The sequence below is a fragment of the Larus michahellis genome, chromosome 3 (genome assembly GCF_964199755.1).
Source record: "Larus michahellis chromosome 3, bLarMic1.1, whole genome shotgun sequence".
Classification (NCBI taxonomy): Eukaryota; Metazoa; Chordata; class Aves; order Charadriiformes; family Laridae; genus Larus; species Larus michahellis.
In genome coordinates, this window is record NC_133898.1 from 57,666,355 (window position 1) to 57,682,736 (window position 16,382).

The 16,382-nt window shown below is 46.3% G+C and overlaps 1 protein-coding gene across 1 annotated transcript in view; it reads right to left on the bottom strand.

Moving 5' to 3' along the window:
• The window catches only part of SLC22A3 (solute carrier family 22 member 3), a 32,725-nt gene that overhangs the window by 14,801 nt on the left and 1,542 nt on the right, over positions 1-16,382 (bottom strand). Inside the window, exons 2-3 of the mRNA XM_074580324.1 lie at positions 4,177-4,280; positions 2,026-2,180 (exon numbers count right to left, since the gene is read on the bottom strand). Coding sequence (XP_074436425.1) covers positions 2,026-2,180; positions 4,177-4,280 — 259 coding nt within the window. The remainder of the gene's footprint in view (positions 1-2,025; positions 2,181-4,176; positions 4,281-16,382) is intronic.

A 16,382-nucleotide genomic window follows, 5' to 3' on the forward strand; every position in this document is an offset into this window, starting at 1 on the left:
GCTGGGTCCTATGTAAACACAAAGAGAGGTTCTTGAGGCAGCCTGTTGTGGTTCTGAAGCACAGTTCAGTAGCTTGGGAGATGTATTGATGTCGACCATCCTCCTGGTTCTAACCAAACCAATGATCTGTATATGCCTCTTAAAAAATGTTATGTTCTGGGTGATCCCGGGACATAAGATTAGATCCCTGAAGGGATTTAAATGGAATCACTCTCTCCAAGAATTAAGCAGGTTGCTTAGGACTGCGGTAATACGCTGGCCCTCAGGATGTCATATCTCTGAACCTTTTCCTAAAGTCAGGCAGTCTGATCCGAGCATTGCAAAACGTTCATTCTGTTAAAACTTTTGACCATTTTAAGGAAGCCATGGGTCTGTCATAAAACACTTTGCTGATGTTAGAGCACTTGCCAAAGTTTTAGGATAAGATCTCAGTTTAAAATTAGGCCATGTGCTTGGAAGTGCGAGAAAAAGCAGCTTCTGGCTCTTGCACTGGATCTTGGACCTGAGCTGCTCAGCAGGGTAACTTTGCTCAAAACTTAGGTGCTTGGGCTTTAGATGTTGCAAGGACTAGACAGGTATGTTTGCGCATACATCATCGCAGCTTTCCCAGGTCTCACTGTAACTGTTTACATCTGGTTGCAATTCTGCTCTCACTTGTCTAAATTCTCCTATGAGTTTAAAAAAAAAAATTGTCATAGGCCTCACAGACTACAAATTTTTGCACTATATAATGATGTTGTCACTGTGGTTTGGGTTATCGCAGTAGATTACTGAATGGTTGATTTTCTTTTTAAGTAACTCTGACATCTCATCTCTATTAGGACGCTTTCCTCAATGTCGTGCTATTTCATGCTCTAGAGAGGAGTTTCCTTTTCTGAACCTGGCAGTCATTCAAGATGCCACAACAATATCCTCTTCTCATGAAAAGTAAGCTTGCTATGCGAGGAGCTTCATCTCTGGGCCATGACTATAATCTGTCAAAGAGTCTGGAGCCCTGCTGTTTTGATGCTATTTATAAAAAAGCTTCCCTTCCTTTTCCCTTTTCAGGAAATAATAATCCTAATATGGACCCTGGTTGTCCAGCCTGTCACTAAGCAAAGCCTCCTAGCTAAAGAATGAAGAGCAGCCATCCAAGTGTCTGTCCTCCCAGCAAAGAAAAGGACTTAACTTCTCTGAGCATCTGTAGAAGATGTTCAGGCTGTGACAAAATTAACCATTTCACTCTTTGTGTATCTGTCTATCTGGTTTATTTGGGGCTTGCTCTGTAGATTTTTATTATCTTGGTGATCTTCTATGTTATAAGAAAACCTTTATATATACACATTCCACTCCTCCACTTCCTAATTATTTATGTTAATCCTTCCCCATCGGAGTGCATAAATTAGACAGCCATAAAGTCCTCAGATAACAACAGAAAGTGTTGCGTTGCTACTGAATTGCCTATGGCCAGCTGCTGACAGGCATATTCGAGTACCCCAGTAATGGGTATGAAAGCAGAGCCTGGGCAGTTCTGAAGTACATGTCACTCTTGTTAGTCTTCCCTCATGCATTACTTCTTCCTCGCCCTTCTCCATGGGATCCTATGAGGTCAGGTAGGCATGTACACCAATGGTCATTTCCATCCTATATCAGTACTGAACATCTGAAAGAGTTTGCACTCGCTGCCATTCTCAGAGGCCACCTCTGTACCAGGAAATTAGCAGACATTGCAGGTAAGGAAATCTGCTAGAAAGGTCCCTAGCCTGGTCTGGACAAAGGCCAGTGACTGATTCCCTAAACATTCAGTTCAGGCATGAGCCCAGATCATGGATGATGCCAAGTTACAATTTGCATGTAGGCACCTTGTCTTGCAGGAGAAATGTGTTAGCTGGGATGGACTTGGGTTATTCATTGTCTGCTGACCCCAGGGCCAGTGCTTTTTTCCCCAGAAAAAATATTATCAAGAGCAGATGTAGCCAGACTCCTCATCCTCCAAAAATCTCTCACTTTTCCTAACCAGAAAAGAAAGAAGATAACAGTTCTCACCGATCACGTAGCATGTCATCCAGGTTCCCTTGCCAAACACGCCTTGGAGAAAACGGAAGATCAAAAATACAGTAAAGTTTGGTGCGAATGCCACTATGATACCACATATCCCAACCCCGAGACAGGAGAGCAGGTAGATGAGGATTCTGCCGTATCTGTTGAAAAAGGAAAAGAAAATGAAAATCATGAAAAGACACAAAGATTATTTTTTTCCTGGCATCTCATTTTAATGCTAGATCTGAAAGTGCCTTTTTGCGACCAGCTTTGTTCCAAAGGGAGGCTGCCTGAAACTTCGTAGGGCTGGCCCTTCAGATATAGGATATGCCTTTATGTCACTAATTTTGAAACTGGTGATGTCCCCACCTGTCCCATGTCTATTTTAGAAAATAGTTTGGTTTTTTGTATCTAAACCATGGCCCATATGTTACAGTTCAGATTTTTGATCCAGTTGAAATAAAGGCAACTTTACTGAAGAAACCAGAGATTTCTGTCTCCTGATAGTAATTACAGCCATCTCTGTGAAAGTAAGTAATTTCTTCTTTAATTACTTTATGTGATTTTCTAGTGTTTTGTTTAGGCTTAGACTGCTTGTTTTCAAAGTCTCCCTAACGTATTCACGAGTCTCATCTTCCAGCAAAACCCACCATTATTAATAGGTGTGCTCAAGGTAAGCTGTGATTAAAAAAAAACAAAAACAAAAACAAAAAAAAAACCAAAACAAAACAACAAAACCAACAAAACCTCCCTGCAGTTTCATGGCAACTGAGTCCTTGGAACACAATTAGAATTTCCATTTTGAACTCTTCTCCATTGTTATCGTTGCTGTTTCAAGAAGAAGAAATCGTGAAAACTGATGCAGTTGTTTGTCTTACCAAAAACTATTTGAGAAAATATTTGTTTGTTCATTTTCTTCAAAAGGTTTCATGAGAAGAATTCATATGGCTTGAAAATCAGGGTATTTTCAACCAGCTCCATTCTTTTCAGTGCTGTCAAGGACACACAAGTCCCCTGGTCTGGCTGCAGCACATTCCCCCAGTGCTATCCTTGTACAACATTCATAGTTGTACAGTAGTTGTTACATTATGCTTAATAGACAAGCACTCCTAGACATATTATTTTAATAATTAGTTGTAATATCTCTACTTTTACACAGTCTTAAGGTGCTAGTATCACAACTGCCCAGCCAGACACTGAGCGGGAACATCCTAAGTTAGCTAGTGCCATGGCACCTTTCTGCCTTACTTTTTCCCTTTTTACTATATCCCTTGGAAAGATGTTTTCCTTGAAAGTACTTTTGTTTGCTAGTTCAAAATTTGTTATCTGAGATGACATTCCAGATAATTCTGTAAGTATTCCTGGCCAGCAAAGAAATTGTACTTTAAATTATTATTACTATTATTACAGATACCAAAGAAAAACAAAACAGGCAGAAAGTAAGTATTTTATGAACTAAAGAAATATGCTCTGCCACTGAAATCATCAGTGGTGCTCTCAGCCAGCGCATAGGTTGACTACTGTTAATCATCAGCACAAAGCACAAGCCAGGTTCTCTTCTTTACTCTAAGAGCAAGGTAGAGCTTATGGGAGCACCCTGCTCCAGGGCAGGTCGGCTGCCCAAGCCTGAATGTCAACCACATCTTTTCCTCAGTATTCATCCAGCTCTACCACAGTTGAGGACTGGCTGGAGGGAGCTGCGACCTCAGTGGTAAGTGTATGAGTCCAGCCTGTGAATGGAGAGAGTTACCATACTGAGTCCCTTCCCTCTTTCCCTGAGTAGCTGCTTTCTTCATCAATGACATCTATTAAACATCCTCCAGTAAACACCAGTCCGTAAAACTCCTCTGAATGCTTCCTTTTCATTTCTGTGTCCTTCTGCCCTTCCTGGGTCCAGATGTGCACAGAAAACATCAGAAACCGCAAGAAAAGCTCTTTTCATTACATTTTAACATCCAAACAGGATCAGTAAGTATGATCACGTTAGTTTCCAGCCCAAAGGGAAGCGAAGACTACCTTACTTTTTTAACCCAGGCTGGGGATGTTTATCCAAAGTGAATTAAAGCTCCAAAGTGCTGACGCATGCTTATTGCAGGTGACACTACAAGTGATTTCAACTCTGAAAAAAAGCAAAGGACAGCAGCACTTATACAGTACCTGTCTGCAGCATAGCCCAGGGTGAACGCGCCGATCAGAAACCCCAGATTGAGGATGGCCTGTGAGAGATCCAGCATCCAGGCATTGCCGCACACAAGGTTATACTGCGGGAACAAGGGAGATATATATAAATAAATACCCCTCAGGGCAAAACACTATAGAAACTGCATAGGACCAGGTGAGAAGGGGGAGGGGAATGAAAAGGGGAAAGGGAATGGGAAGTTCAAATGTGCTTGTTCAACAGCAAGCACCGCTGGGCCAGGGATGCGCAGCCATAGCAAGCACTCTTCAAGCTCTCGTGAAGATAGAGGGAGAGCTCCTCTTTGCCAAAAGGATGTTGGGCTTCATACATCAGTTGCCCAGATATTGATAGAAAATTGCTCTTTCGCAAACCAAACACAACGCTGTTAAATATGTTGCCAAGGCAAAGCCATGACTTTGTTTAGTGCAGAATAAGGGTGCACAAATATAGCCAATGAAAACATCAGCTTATATAAATGGTTTAAGTGTTTTTCTTAGTGCCTTCTAGATAAAAGCAAAAACATGTGGTCTCTGAGGAAACTGAAAACAGATCTCAGATTGCTTTCAGACACATTGAATATGTATTTTCTTGGTGTAGCTTTCCCAGACTTTTCTATTCCTTATACTGCAGTAGCTGTAACTCCCTAACATGACTTTACATGCATACTTGAAGAACTCATTAACAGGGATAGGGATGGGGATGGGCGGGGGTGAAGGCAAGAGGGAAGTGGGTGAGAGGAAGGAAGACAAAGAGACTAGGAATTAAAACTAAAATGAAATTAAAAATAAAGCAGTTATCCAGACAGCATGTCATTGGAACTTACTTTAGAGGTTCTTTGAGAATAAAGAAATACCAACTGCTGCCTGCCAAGTTCTGCAGACGTTATTGGAGTCGGTAGGTTTCGGTCTATACCTGGAGTAACCTTAGGAACAATGCAGCATCAGGACCAAGGGAAGCCACAGACAATAGCAGGTGCCACCATTTACCCTTGAAAGACCCTTTGGCTTTCGAGCATGAGCTGTAAGAAATCCTTTTATTGCTAACAAAGTTGCTGAAGCATACATGGTGTGTCACATTTTTGCTCGCCAGCATGCGTACCACAATATCCATGCTCGAACACTGTGCTTGGATGGGCTGGCCACAGGGTGGGTTACAGAGAAGATTAACAGCCACTTCTGCCACTCACAGTCTTCCAGGGTCTGAAATTTAGTGCCATGAGCCCGAGCTCTGACTTAGCCCATTTGCATGCTGTAACACCCAGCGAGTATCGCCAATGCCTGGGATTTCAGAGGTGCCTAGGCAGGAGATATAGAGGGCACCCAGACTTGGATTTCACTGAGCCTGAATCTGGACCCAAAAATCTAAAATAATACTCTTAGATGTTTATTTATGTACCTAAATAAGAAACCTGTTATTTTAATATTCCAAACTCCACACAAGTACCATTCATGCTCCTTTCTATGGGCTATTCTTCACTTTTTAAAATTAAACTCCTCAGTTGTGGTTCCAGATGCACTATCAGCACTGTCACTGACAGTAACTACAGCAGAATCATTGTTGTTAGTTATGGTGATTTTACTGGAAGTCCAGGATTTGGAGGTTTTGTGGCTTTTTGTTTCTCTTGAAGCCACAGGTCTGAGAAATTTTGTGACTGCGAGCTGCAGATTCCAACTCTCACAACTGTAAAGAAAAATGTGGCGAGTAACCTCATAGGTCCCCGACCCGACAGATATCCCACGCCCAGTGACTTGAAACAAAGTTGTGGTTTTGCTGTCAACCCCCTTACTCCGGAGAGCCTTGACTGGCCACCTTTCATCCAAGCCAGGCCATCAGCATCTGGCTTCTAGTTCTATAAATCATGAGCAGGAGCTGCAGAAAGCTCAGCTTCCTCTGAGAGGAATAAAACTTGCTCTCATCTGTCATACTCAAGGGCTATTGCAATGTTTTCCTAAAATAGGCTGAACATGGAGCAGCACTTTCACACTTCAAACAATGCTTAACCTCTTGCTTCTTAAAACTGTGATAACCCTGGCAAATAGTATCAAAATACGTAGCTTTGGAAAGCAGAACTTTTTTCATGAGAATGACCACTAAAAGAAGATTTTGGAAGGCAATGCAACTGACTGTGCTGATGGCAGAGGTTGGGGCTCTCAGAGAAGCACCTGAAGCCACCTGCACAGGTCAATACAGCTTACCAGAGGGCTAAAAACCAGCTACAAGAAAATAGTGGCTTCAAAATTGTGCTGCTGAAGTGTAACAGAAAAAGGAAACAATCACATGAAGAGACAGGCAGAGAGGACGAGCAGGAAGAGTGGCTTCACATGGGCCCAAGGAAACTTCTCTGACTTAGCCAGAGATGTACTGAGGTAGACACATCACAGGCCATGCGTCTGGTGAGGGTTCCCCAGCCAGGGCCCATGCTGGACAGGCTGGCACTGCCATGTATGCACTAAGGGGACCATCTGGACAGCTGCTGGACTGGAATATACACAGACAGGTATCTACCTTGCCTGGTCAGCGGGTCACTGGCACGACTCCTCTGGCCAGCTTGGCCTGCACTTCAGGTGCAGGGGATGCATTTGGCTACTGGGTGTCGCTGCTCAGATGAACTTTTGCACCGTCCAACAACAGCTCTCCTGGGACCTCACAGCACAGCACCCATCTTTCACTCTTCTTGCCTGTCTCACCACATAGCTGCACTCTTCTCTGTGGGTTTTTGGTCGGATCAGTGCCAGCAGGAGAGGCCTCATGCTCTGCCGTGCAGGTGACTTCTCTAGTGAGAGCTCGGGGCCCAATACCACCGGCTATTTTACAAAAAATTCTGATGTTTCATGCCATTTTCTACTGGTGGCTTCAGAGTTGTCTGTGGTGCGCTGGCTTTTCCCAGCCACCTTTCCAGGCTCTCCGGGGGGGCTGTGCTGACTACAGGCTGTTCTGTGCTATAAAATCCCTCTTGTGTTTTCCTGTGGGAGTCACTGGGGCTCGAGCACAGCCTGGGTAGAAAATCAGCATTAGGGACCTGCTCCAGTGACTTCACTCAGTGCTTGCTAATACAGAGTGAGCTGTTGCTTAGGGTTACTCCTGCTGTTGACCACATCTCCTGGGATAATGAAATACTTCAGGTAGGAAAGGACCTCTGGATCCCTCTGATCCAAACGCCCATTCACAGCAGGACCTGCTTTGAGCTTACATCCAAATTCACATCAAAGCTGGTTGCTCCAGGCCTTGTCCAGTCAGGCTCTCAGCATCTCCCAGGGTGCATCCCTGGGCACCACTGACCTTCCAGAGTCTCATCCCTGGTCGGGTTTTTAACTGCCCCCTGCTCTTACCAGTCTGAGGACACTTTCCGGCTCATATTATTCTGTGTCACCTCTTTTTCAAAAATTGTTTACTGTGATGGAGCACGACAGAGGCAAGCTTCAGCCTGCAGCTGGGCTCCAGCTCTGAACACAGTTTAACACGAACCTTTGCACCATTACATTCTGCTTCCAGCAGATGCTTGTGAAGTCACCCTGGGAGCACCATTCCCCAGAGATGCAGAGAGAAACCCTCACACCTCTGTGCTAGCAGTCCCCAGGAATAACAGAGAGATCTGAGACCGTGCTCTGCAGAATGAGTTGTGTCCCAGTGAAGGTTAAGATGGCTCAGCACCTCACAAGCAGCTCAGCTCCTTGAAAGATCAAAACCTTGAAGAGAAATACCAGGCAGGGAGGGCTTCATACAGGACCAGGTTTAAGAGCTCTTCACAGAATTGCCCCAGTCAGAGAGCAAAAAGTCCTCCGACACTTGCGATTGCTCCTGACAAAGATGGCCATGAGAGAGTACTCCCCCTCATAAACCAAAACAGACAAGGAGAGAATGGGGAAGGAGGTAAGACCGTTATTGCCTCTCCAGAAATAGCAATAAACTAGTGTGAAAACAAAATTAAAAGGTGCATGTAATAACAAAACTATTAAAGAATTGTCAAAATGAGATGAGGCTTACACGGACTTAAAATCTGTAAATAAAAACATTGCAGATCACTTTTAAGGTCCGCTCGCCCCTAATTTCAGTTGCTGATTTCAGAGACCAAGCCCCAGATTTCTAACACCTATAAACTGCATTGGGATTACAGCTCTCCCTGAGCCGACACACCAGGTTTCCCAAGGCCCAGGGGGCTATCCCTGCAGCACAAGTGATGGCAATGGGAGCCCCATCATCAGCAGTGCTGGGCGAGTGGCTGATCCCTGGGGGAAGAGGTGTGCTTCCCGCCCTGTGCATGGCAGAGCCGCTCTCACAGGAAGGAAACCTGCCCTTTGAGGAATGGAGGGAAAGCTACGATGGTAGCTGAGGAGCTCAGCTCCCAGGGTGGTGGTGGGTGGCTGTGCCAGACAGCGCTGGAGCCTTGCCCAAGCAAGCAGCCAGAGCTGCCAGGAGGGACCAGCACCAGCACTCGCTGTGGCCGCTGGCCTTCAGGGTTTATACTTCTGGTGCTTTTTGAAATGATATATTTATTTTTTTTTAATTATTTGATCCCTCCTTTACTGTAAACGGGCAATGAATACGCTGTTATGAAAGAGGGCAGGATAACAAACAGGTGCCATAAAGAATGAGGGGGCAAATACCTTTACTGGAGAGGACTCTTTCATCTGAACAGCAATTTCAGATGATTTGGGCAGCAGCTGAAACCAGCTCTTGGCTAACACTATAGTGAAATATTTTAAATATTCTGTGAAACAGGAAAACAGAGAAAACTTCTAAGAAACTACAAGCTCTTTCTGAAGAGATTAGTGACAATATGCTAACTGTACTTCCCTAAATTAGTCCTGTGCTTTGTTATTTTCTAAGTATTTAAATGACTTCTGGTACAGATAAGCATTCTCAGACGTTTTCTTTTTGATTGACGCAGCACCTAGCATTTAAGTCATCACCCTGCTAATGTCTTGCTTTTCGTTTGCAAACATAACCTTTAGAGGGGAATGTAACCTTTAAAAGAGAATTGCACACCCCGAGAGATCTTTTTTTGATCCCAGCCGCCTGGCAGACCCACATCACATCTTCAGCTGTGACTTGGTTTGGTTGTACCTGATAGTTATTCCAGTCTGCATCACTTGGAGTAAAAGCATCTGCATCTGTTTACCCAGGATTTCAGCCTGTCTCCAGTTAGCCAGTAGTCCTCCTATGTAACACTCCCCCAAAACTTCTCCCACGTCCCTTGCTAGCAGCCTCCACAAAAGGAAGGGGATTGGTGCCTCCTCTCTGTTTCTAAAGAGTCATATGCTTCTCCACGCACAGGCTGAGGTCTACACTCCTACCACAGGCTGTTCCTGTGTCCAGGCAGATGTAGTCCACGTTGCAAGGAGCTCACCGACAAGGAGCACTTCCATGCAAATATCTGGTGGCATCAAGAAGCAGAAGAGCTATCCCTGTCAGCAGCCATCTCCCACTGTGAGTAATAGGAGAACCCGTTCCCTGGAAGTACATGTTCTTCTCATAACATACCAAAAAAATCCCAGCATATGGTCTTTAAATGTCACAGACTACCCTCCTGTGATCCCACTTGGTTTCCAAAATTGGTAACATTGAGAATCAAAAACTCTAGGGCTCTCTATCTGTCTAGACCACAGCTGTCTGACTTTGGTTGTCTTTGTTTTCTTCTTGAACGTTCCAGCTTGGCACCTCCAGGGAAGAAGAGCTATAGCCCACAGCAATTGAAAATCAGCTGCAGAAGAGATGTGAGACCACAATGTGTGATGCTCATCACAAACCCTCAGCAAGCTGGAACCCAGCTGAGGTTTCCCTTCAGAAGCATCACCTCTACGGCTGCAGCAGCACACCCCTGCTGCTGCAGAATTTGGGACACATTACGGAGAAACCTTTGGTAGGTGTTGGAGTGAGGACAGCTTACCATCCTGTCCTCCCTATGCATTTGTAGGTGTCTCTGTGCACAGTGTCCTCACAGTGCACGTCTAGGCCATGAAGTAAATGTTTCTGCTTTCACTTGAACAAGCTCATCCAGAACAACACAGCAGAAAGGTAATGTCACTGTGTCCTGTGTTCAGTCCCCTTTTCTCCATAAACTTGAAATTTAATTGCTAAAACACTTATTCTGGGGAGGTGAAACAGGAGAGGGCTGGGTGGAGGGAGGATATGGAAAAGGAAAGGAAAGCCTTAGGTCTTTTTGACCCTGACCTTAACCCTATTTGTTGAGCTGTATAGCGCTGGCTACACCTAGACCCTGTTAAAACCTAGCTAGCCAGCTTCTCATTGCAATCATCGCATGGGTGAGATAGCTCAACTGGCCAGCTCCAGCTAAGGACACATGTCCTCTTCCTCAGCATTGCCATGCTCCCTGCTAAGTCCCTTACTGCGCAAGTGCACACAGCCTGCACAACCCTGCAACTCGTCTCTGCATTCGGTCCCGCACTCGCCTGCACAATTCCTATCTGCTGTATGACAAAAAGCATTGTGTGCCTGACCATGGCCTCCTTCCATCTAGGGAGCTGACTGAAAAAGGTTGCACTGCCCAAATTGATAAACAATCCACATCTGCGCTCCTTTCATCTTAGCCTTGGCAATGAGCTGCCATCCTGAGCAGAAGTGAGGTGCTGCCAACAGAGACAGGCCGCAGGAACCACCTCCTTCAGGACATCCCCTCTATAGTGTCCTTGACAGACTGAGGAAAATCACTCCCTTCCACCCCGGCAGCCTTGCAGCATGGGCAGCCATACATTCCTGCTTGGAAATACATCCCTAGGATGAATGTCTTCCCACCCGCTAGAGGCTGGAACATCAGCATGAAATCCCAATGCAGATTTACAGCAGCAGTAGTGTGGCTGGAAGGAACTGCGCTGGTGCACTCTGCTGATCTCTAAAGCAGCTCAAACCACCTGAGCCAGAGCTCCCTGGGAGATGGAAGAGATTTTGCACTGGGCCCCTGTAGTTCATTACTGGAGTAATCGCTATAGAAAGGGGTGGGAACTGTCTGAGATAGAAACAAGAAATGCTCGTACATGACTAATGAGTGGGAAACAAGGGGGCTTTGGCAACTTCTCATTTTTTCATAGCTTTGGCAGAAGGCAAACATTTTCCATTATAGTTTGACATGCAGACTAACCGCAGACTTGTAATTCCTGGTACTTGAGAGGCCTTTATGCACCAAGCAAGTCCCAAAACACTTCAGCACACCTATACCTGCAGAAATCCATTGCTTTAAATGACAACATGTCATTAAAAGCACCTCAAAATGTAGCAACTTTGAACAGGAGTTTGGAAGCACTTTACTGCCTGTTAGAATTAGATTTCAAAATGACGGATGAAACTCTTTGGTCAATAAAAGATTCCTCAGCCCAATTACAGCAGCATATTGAGAGCCCACACGCACATTTTAAGTGGCCTTCATACAAGTGGCCAAACAGAGGCTGGTTTACCCTTCCACTCCCAGTGACAAATGGTTTAGGGCAATATTCGTCGTTTAATGGAAACCTGGAGAGATGCAGACTGTCACTGCACATTCTTTATTTGTTGCTGGGCAGCTCTTCTCCATCTCTCTTGTCCTCTGAGCTGTCAAACTGCTCCTTCATGCATCCTTACTGCAACAAAACACTCTGCAAGAGCCTGCAGTAGAAAGGGAGAAATTACCTTTTTCTTTTCTTTTTCTCTCAAAACTTCTGTCAGAGTGCCAAGGGACTAAGCAAGGGCACTGTCCTTCTCCATGTCTTGTTTCAAGCTGAGCTGTCAACAGGACAAACGCCCTGCTCCCAGGGCACTCTGGCTCAAAGCCTGAGGAACAGCTTAGCTTTGAACGCTTTGGAGGTTTCTCTCCTGTGCATGGACAAAGGCCCAGCTGGTACCTGCCACTCAGATCACCTGGACTCATCGGGCCTCCTAAGACAGAAGACCTGTTCTGTCCTTTTTTCTTGTGTCTATCCATGGACAATGGAAGGGGGATGTGGAGAAACTTACCATCTCCTAAAGGGGGGAAAACAGCATCTGTCCTAAAAACAATAGGAAAAAACAAGGCCTGAACCCTCAGCCAGTGCCAGCCGGCTTGATGGCAGTGACAGAAATGTAGCCCCACTGGTGTTACCCGTGCAAGGAACTGCTCCAGCCCCTCTCATACTGGGAAAGCTTAGTTAGAGCTTTGTAAGAAATTCAGCAATTGCTCCTTCCTCTGCTCCTCTGTCTGCCATTTTTCTCTTTCCCTCCACTGCTTAATATTAATCCCACCATGACAGTGGAAGTAAGACAGGGTGCTGCCATGTCAACGACAACAGTCACACTAGATCAACACTTTGAGGGTGAATTGCATTGTTTATTGCCTTGGAGGAGGACAGCAAAAGGACCAGATGTGCTTTCTCTACCCTGAGCTTGACCGCCCTGTCATCTCCTGCTCTGAGGGACTGTAAAACCTATGAGACAAGCATTACTGCTTTGCTTACAGGTTTCTCTGCAAATGCTGGGCAACTCTTATTTTCTCAGACAGTTGGCAAGCAGAGGAGTAAGAAGATTTATTCCCAGCAGGTACAATAGGATATATTCAGATGATCATTTGCCCACCTCAGACCTCACACTTTGGCAATAAATTGTTGACAGGTCTCGAAATGACATCATCTACAGTGTGAAGACTTGCTGCAGACAGGGCATTTTGGAATCGGTCCCTTTTGCTGAACTCCTGCCAACAAAGACTGCTAATAAGCCTAAAATATGCCAGCTGTGCTGTAGCTGCTGATGACCATGCAGACTTCCCTCTTCCTCTCATCCACCATCACAGGCCATTCAATCTGCAGATGCAATTGTAATTCATGCATATGCCCCTAGGAGTCATCACTGCCAAAAATGTCTGAATAAAATGGCTATTGTTTCGCAGGCTATCGCCAGCCGCCCTTTCCCAGAGTGCTAGACTTTTTCCACTGGGACGAAAGTACATAGTGCCAAATCCCAGCAGCGTTAAAGGTCAGTGACTCAGTCTTCAGCACAGTTTCCTGGGGAAATTAGGTTTAGTGATTTCTGTATATCCTGGGTACATGTGTCCCTCACAAGGCTCACCCGGCAGGAGATGGCAGGCAACACGCTTCCTACTGCAAGTGTTATGGAGTACAGGGGGTGACCTTGGCTCCCTTCCAGAGCCCCAGGCCAGAGCATGAGGCTTTGGCCCCACCCCGGTCCACCACAGCCCCCCGGCACCCCTGCTCTTCTGCCTGCTCCATCCGCTGTGCAGAAAGGCTGTCCTTCCCTGCTCTCCTCACCCTGTAAGGGCTGCTGCTGTCAGCAGCCTTCCCTCCTGAGCAGCACCAGCCACCTGCTATGACCAGCATCATTTCAGATGGCATTAGCTGGCACCAGCCAGGAATGGATTTAGCTCGATAATTCCCCACTCAGCCTCCCTCTCCAAGCAAAATCTGAGAAGCCACTGGGTTCCTGTCCCACCGCTGACGCACATAGACACGTCTTCCAGTTTCACAGCGAGCTGTGCAAGACCCGCTCAATTAAATGGGAGCAGATTGCACCGGGCCAAGGTCCTCTACGCAGATCGACCACCTGCAACAGCAGTGCGTTGGAGGGATCGCTGCCAAGTTTTACACGTAGCGAGGGATTTTGCTGGTATCTTGAAACCTTTCCATCACCCCTAGTTGGCTCAACTCTAATTCAGGCACCACAGTGCTGGGCTGTGTGTGCAGCACCAGTGGACAACTCCTCCTCTGATCCAGATTGCCCTCATGAAAAAGCCTGACCTAAAGCAATGGAGCACAGAGACACTTTGGCATGTCACTGCAGAAGTAGGGATCTCCTCTCAGAGCCTGTTAGACACCAAAATAAGATTTTAAAAGGGAACCTTTAGCAGTGCTCTGACACCTGTCACTAGACCAAGCTAATTGGCTTCGCCATGTGTTCCTCCTGTGATGATTACTTAATAGATTTTGCTCTTCTCCTCAAATCCTGAAGGAGGAAAGCCCTGGTACGTTCTCCCAGCACAACACTGTACCCCAGCACTGAGACTCAGGAGTCCTGCAGCAGCAGGTGATGCAGCAGGCACCTCAGGTATTGCTTACAAAGCAGTGGCTGCTTTTTATGATTCCACATTCCCCCTTTTTCCTCTGCTTCCTTCTGCTGATGCCACTGTGAACGCCTTTGTGGAAGATGAGAGCTATCTAAGATGAGAGAGCAGCCAGCAAGCAGCATGGTCCTGTTATGCACAAACCAGAGCAATGAAGTCAGGTACTGCAATACCATTCATTTCACAACTCCTCATCAATCAGTCCTTCCAGCCATATCATTTAGCTTCTTCGAGGTGCTCAGAAGTGATAGCAATAGCCTGTGGTTTGCCTGCCAGACATGCTCTGTGATATGACATCTTTTCCCAGTGAAGGCTTTACATGCCTGCAGTTGCCCTCTGCCTCCCCTGTCCCACTGCAAATCCACACCAGATCTGTGCTTGCCCTAGCCTGGAAGAACTCCTTCAGGATCCTGACTTTTTCTCCTCTCCCCCCCACCCCGGTCTCTTTCTCCCTGAACATATGTCCTTCAGATTGTCGGGTAACTCATCCTTTTAACTTTGTCTCCCTGGTCACTTCCACTGTTGATTCAGCCAGACATAAAGTGCCAGAAATCTTAAGATAGTTGAAAGAAACAGAATCATTTCTGCATACACAGACAAAATGAAGCATTTACGAGTAGACATATGAGAAAAGACATGTTTTGTGATCTGATTAAACAGAGCACAGATCTGCTTAAATTGAGTCATGATTTGTTAGAGCCTCAGCTGAGTGAAAGGAGCCTAAATTAAGTCCGGAATTTAAATTGTCTTTGCTAGATGTGTAACACATTAATAGATATCAAGCTCCTTTTAATAGCTGATCTCAAAGCAACTGAGCCAGGACGTGCATGCCACAAGCTTCCTTTTTAGATGAAGAAACTGAGCCTTGTGGGGTGTGATTTATCCTCCAAATGTTGCAAAACTGGGAACAGGACGCGAGTGCCCCAGGTCACAGCTGAGTGTCCTCTGGCCGAGGTGCCCCTGGCCAGCAAGAGTCTCTCTAGGAGCAGCAGTGACACTGACTATGGGACCTGCTGCCCTGTCACAGGGGACAGAGGGTCCCAGCCTGTTGCTACTTGGAGACTGTTACTCCCTGGCTTTCCCAGTGTGTGCCTTTGGGAGCACAGGTGGGGAGTGTTTCCACAAGCATCCGTTCATCCCTCATCCCTCCCCTGGCCCTGGAGGGTCTCCCCAGGAGAAGGGGGGGAAGAATGCAGAGATGGACAAGATGTTGGCCAGAGAACATTGAACCTTTCACTCCCATTTATTGCTGCAAGGCAAACACTGGTTTTATTTTCTCTTAGCTGCACCCTGCAGTTCAGCACTGCTGGAAAATCACAGTGGCTTTGCTCGATACACAAACTGCTGCCATAAACGGACTCTGAGCACAATCTTACGGACACAACTTACCCTTTCATTTTATATGCTTTCACCTATAGCAATGCTGAAGGGGAAAACAAAGGAACAACAAAAGAGAAGGAATCTCTATGTTTGTTTTTTTAAGCCCTGAGGGGAATGGTTAGCACGGACTGGCCAGGGAAAAGACACCATGACCTTACCCCTCACAGTCCCCCAGCAGAGGTACCTCGGAGGCAGCAGCATAACCTTCCCACCAACTCCACCTCCTACAGTTTGCTCCAGAGCCAGGCTGTGGCTCCCAAACAGCATTCATCCTCCTGCCACTCTCAGCACGGGCAGACATATGTCATTCTCAGGGACTAAAGTTTGACACCAGCTCCCTTCATGTCACTTGCAGCCTTGATTTCAGTGATCACACACAAAAGCCAGTTCTGAAACCTTCCTCTAGGGCCAGCCAGGCACTCGGATTTATCTTCTGCTGAGCATAGATCCTGGCTAAAGCTGCTCAGGTCAGATGCGGTGCTCAGGGCACAAAGCTGCTGCTCTGAAGAGCCTAAAGCCTGTGAGCAGATCCAGCGGTCCCAGCTGGATGGGGGAAGGATGGTGAATTGAAAGGTCGGGACCGCTTTTCAGTTCAGTGTTTGCTCAGGGCTTCACCTGCTGTGCCCCGCTCTGTGTTTCGGAGGGCACGGCTCCAGTGCAAGCACCTAGTTAAAAAATGCGGCAGGAGGCTCATGAGACAGGCAGGAGCCAGAGCCCATGGCTGTGCCAACACATTCTGTGGTGCGCATTGATGATTTCCTAGCCAAC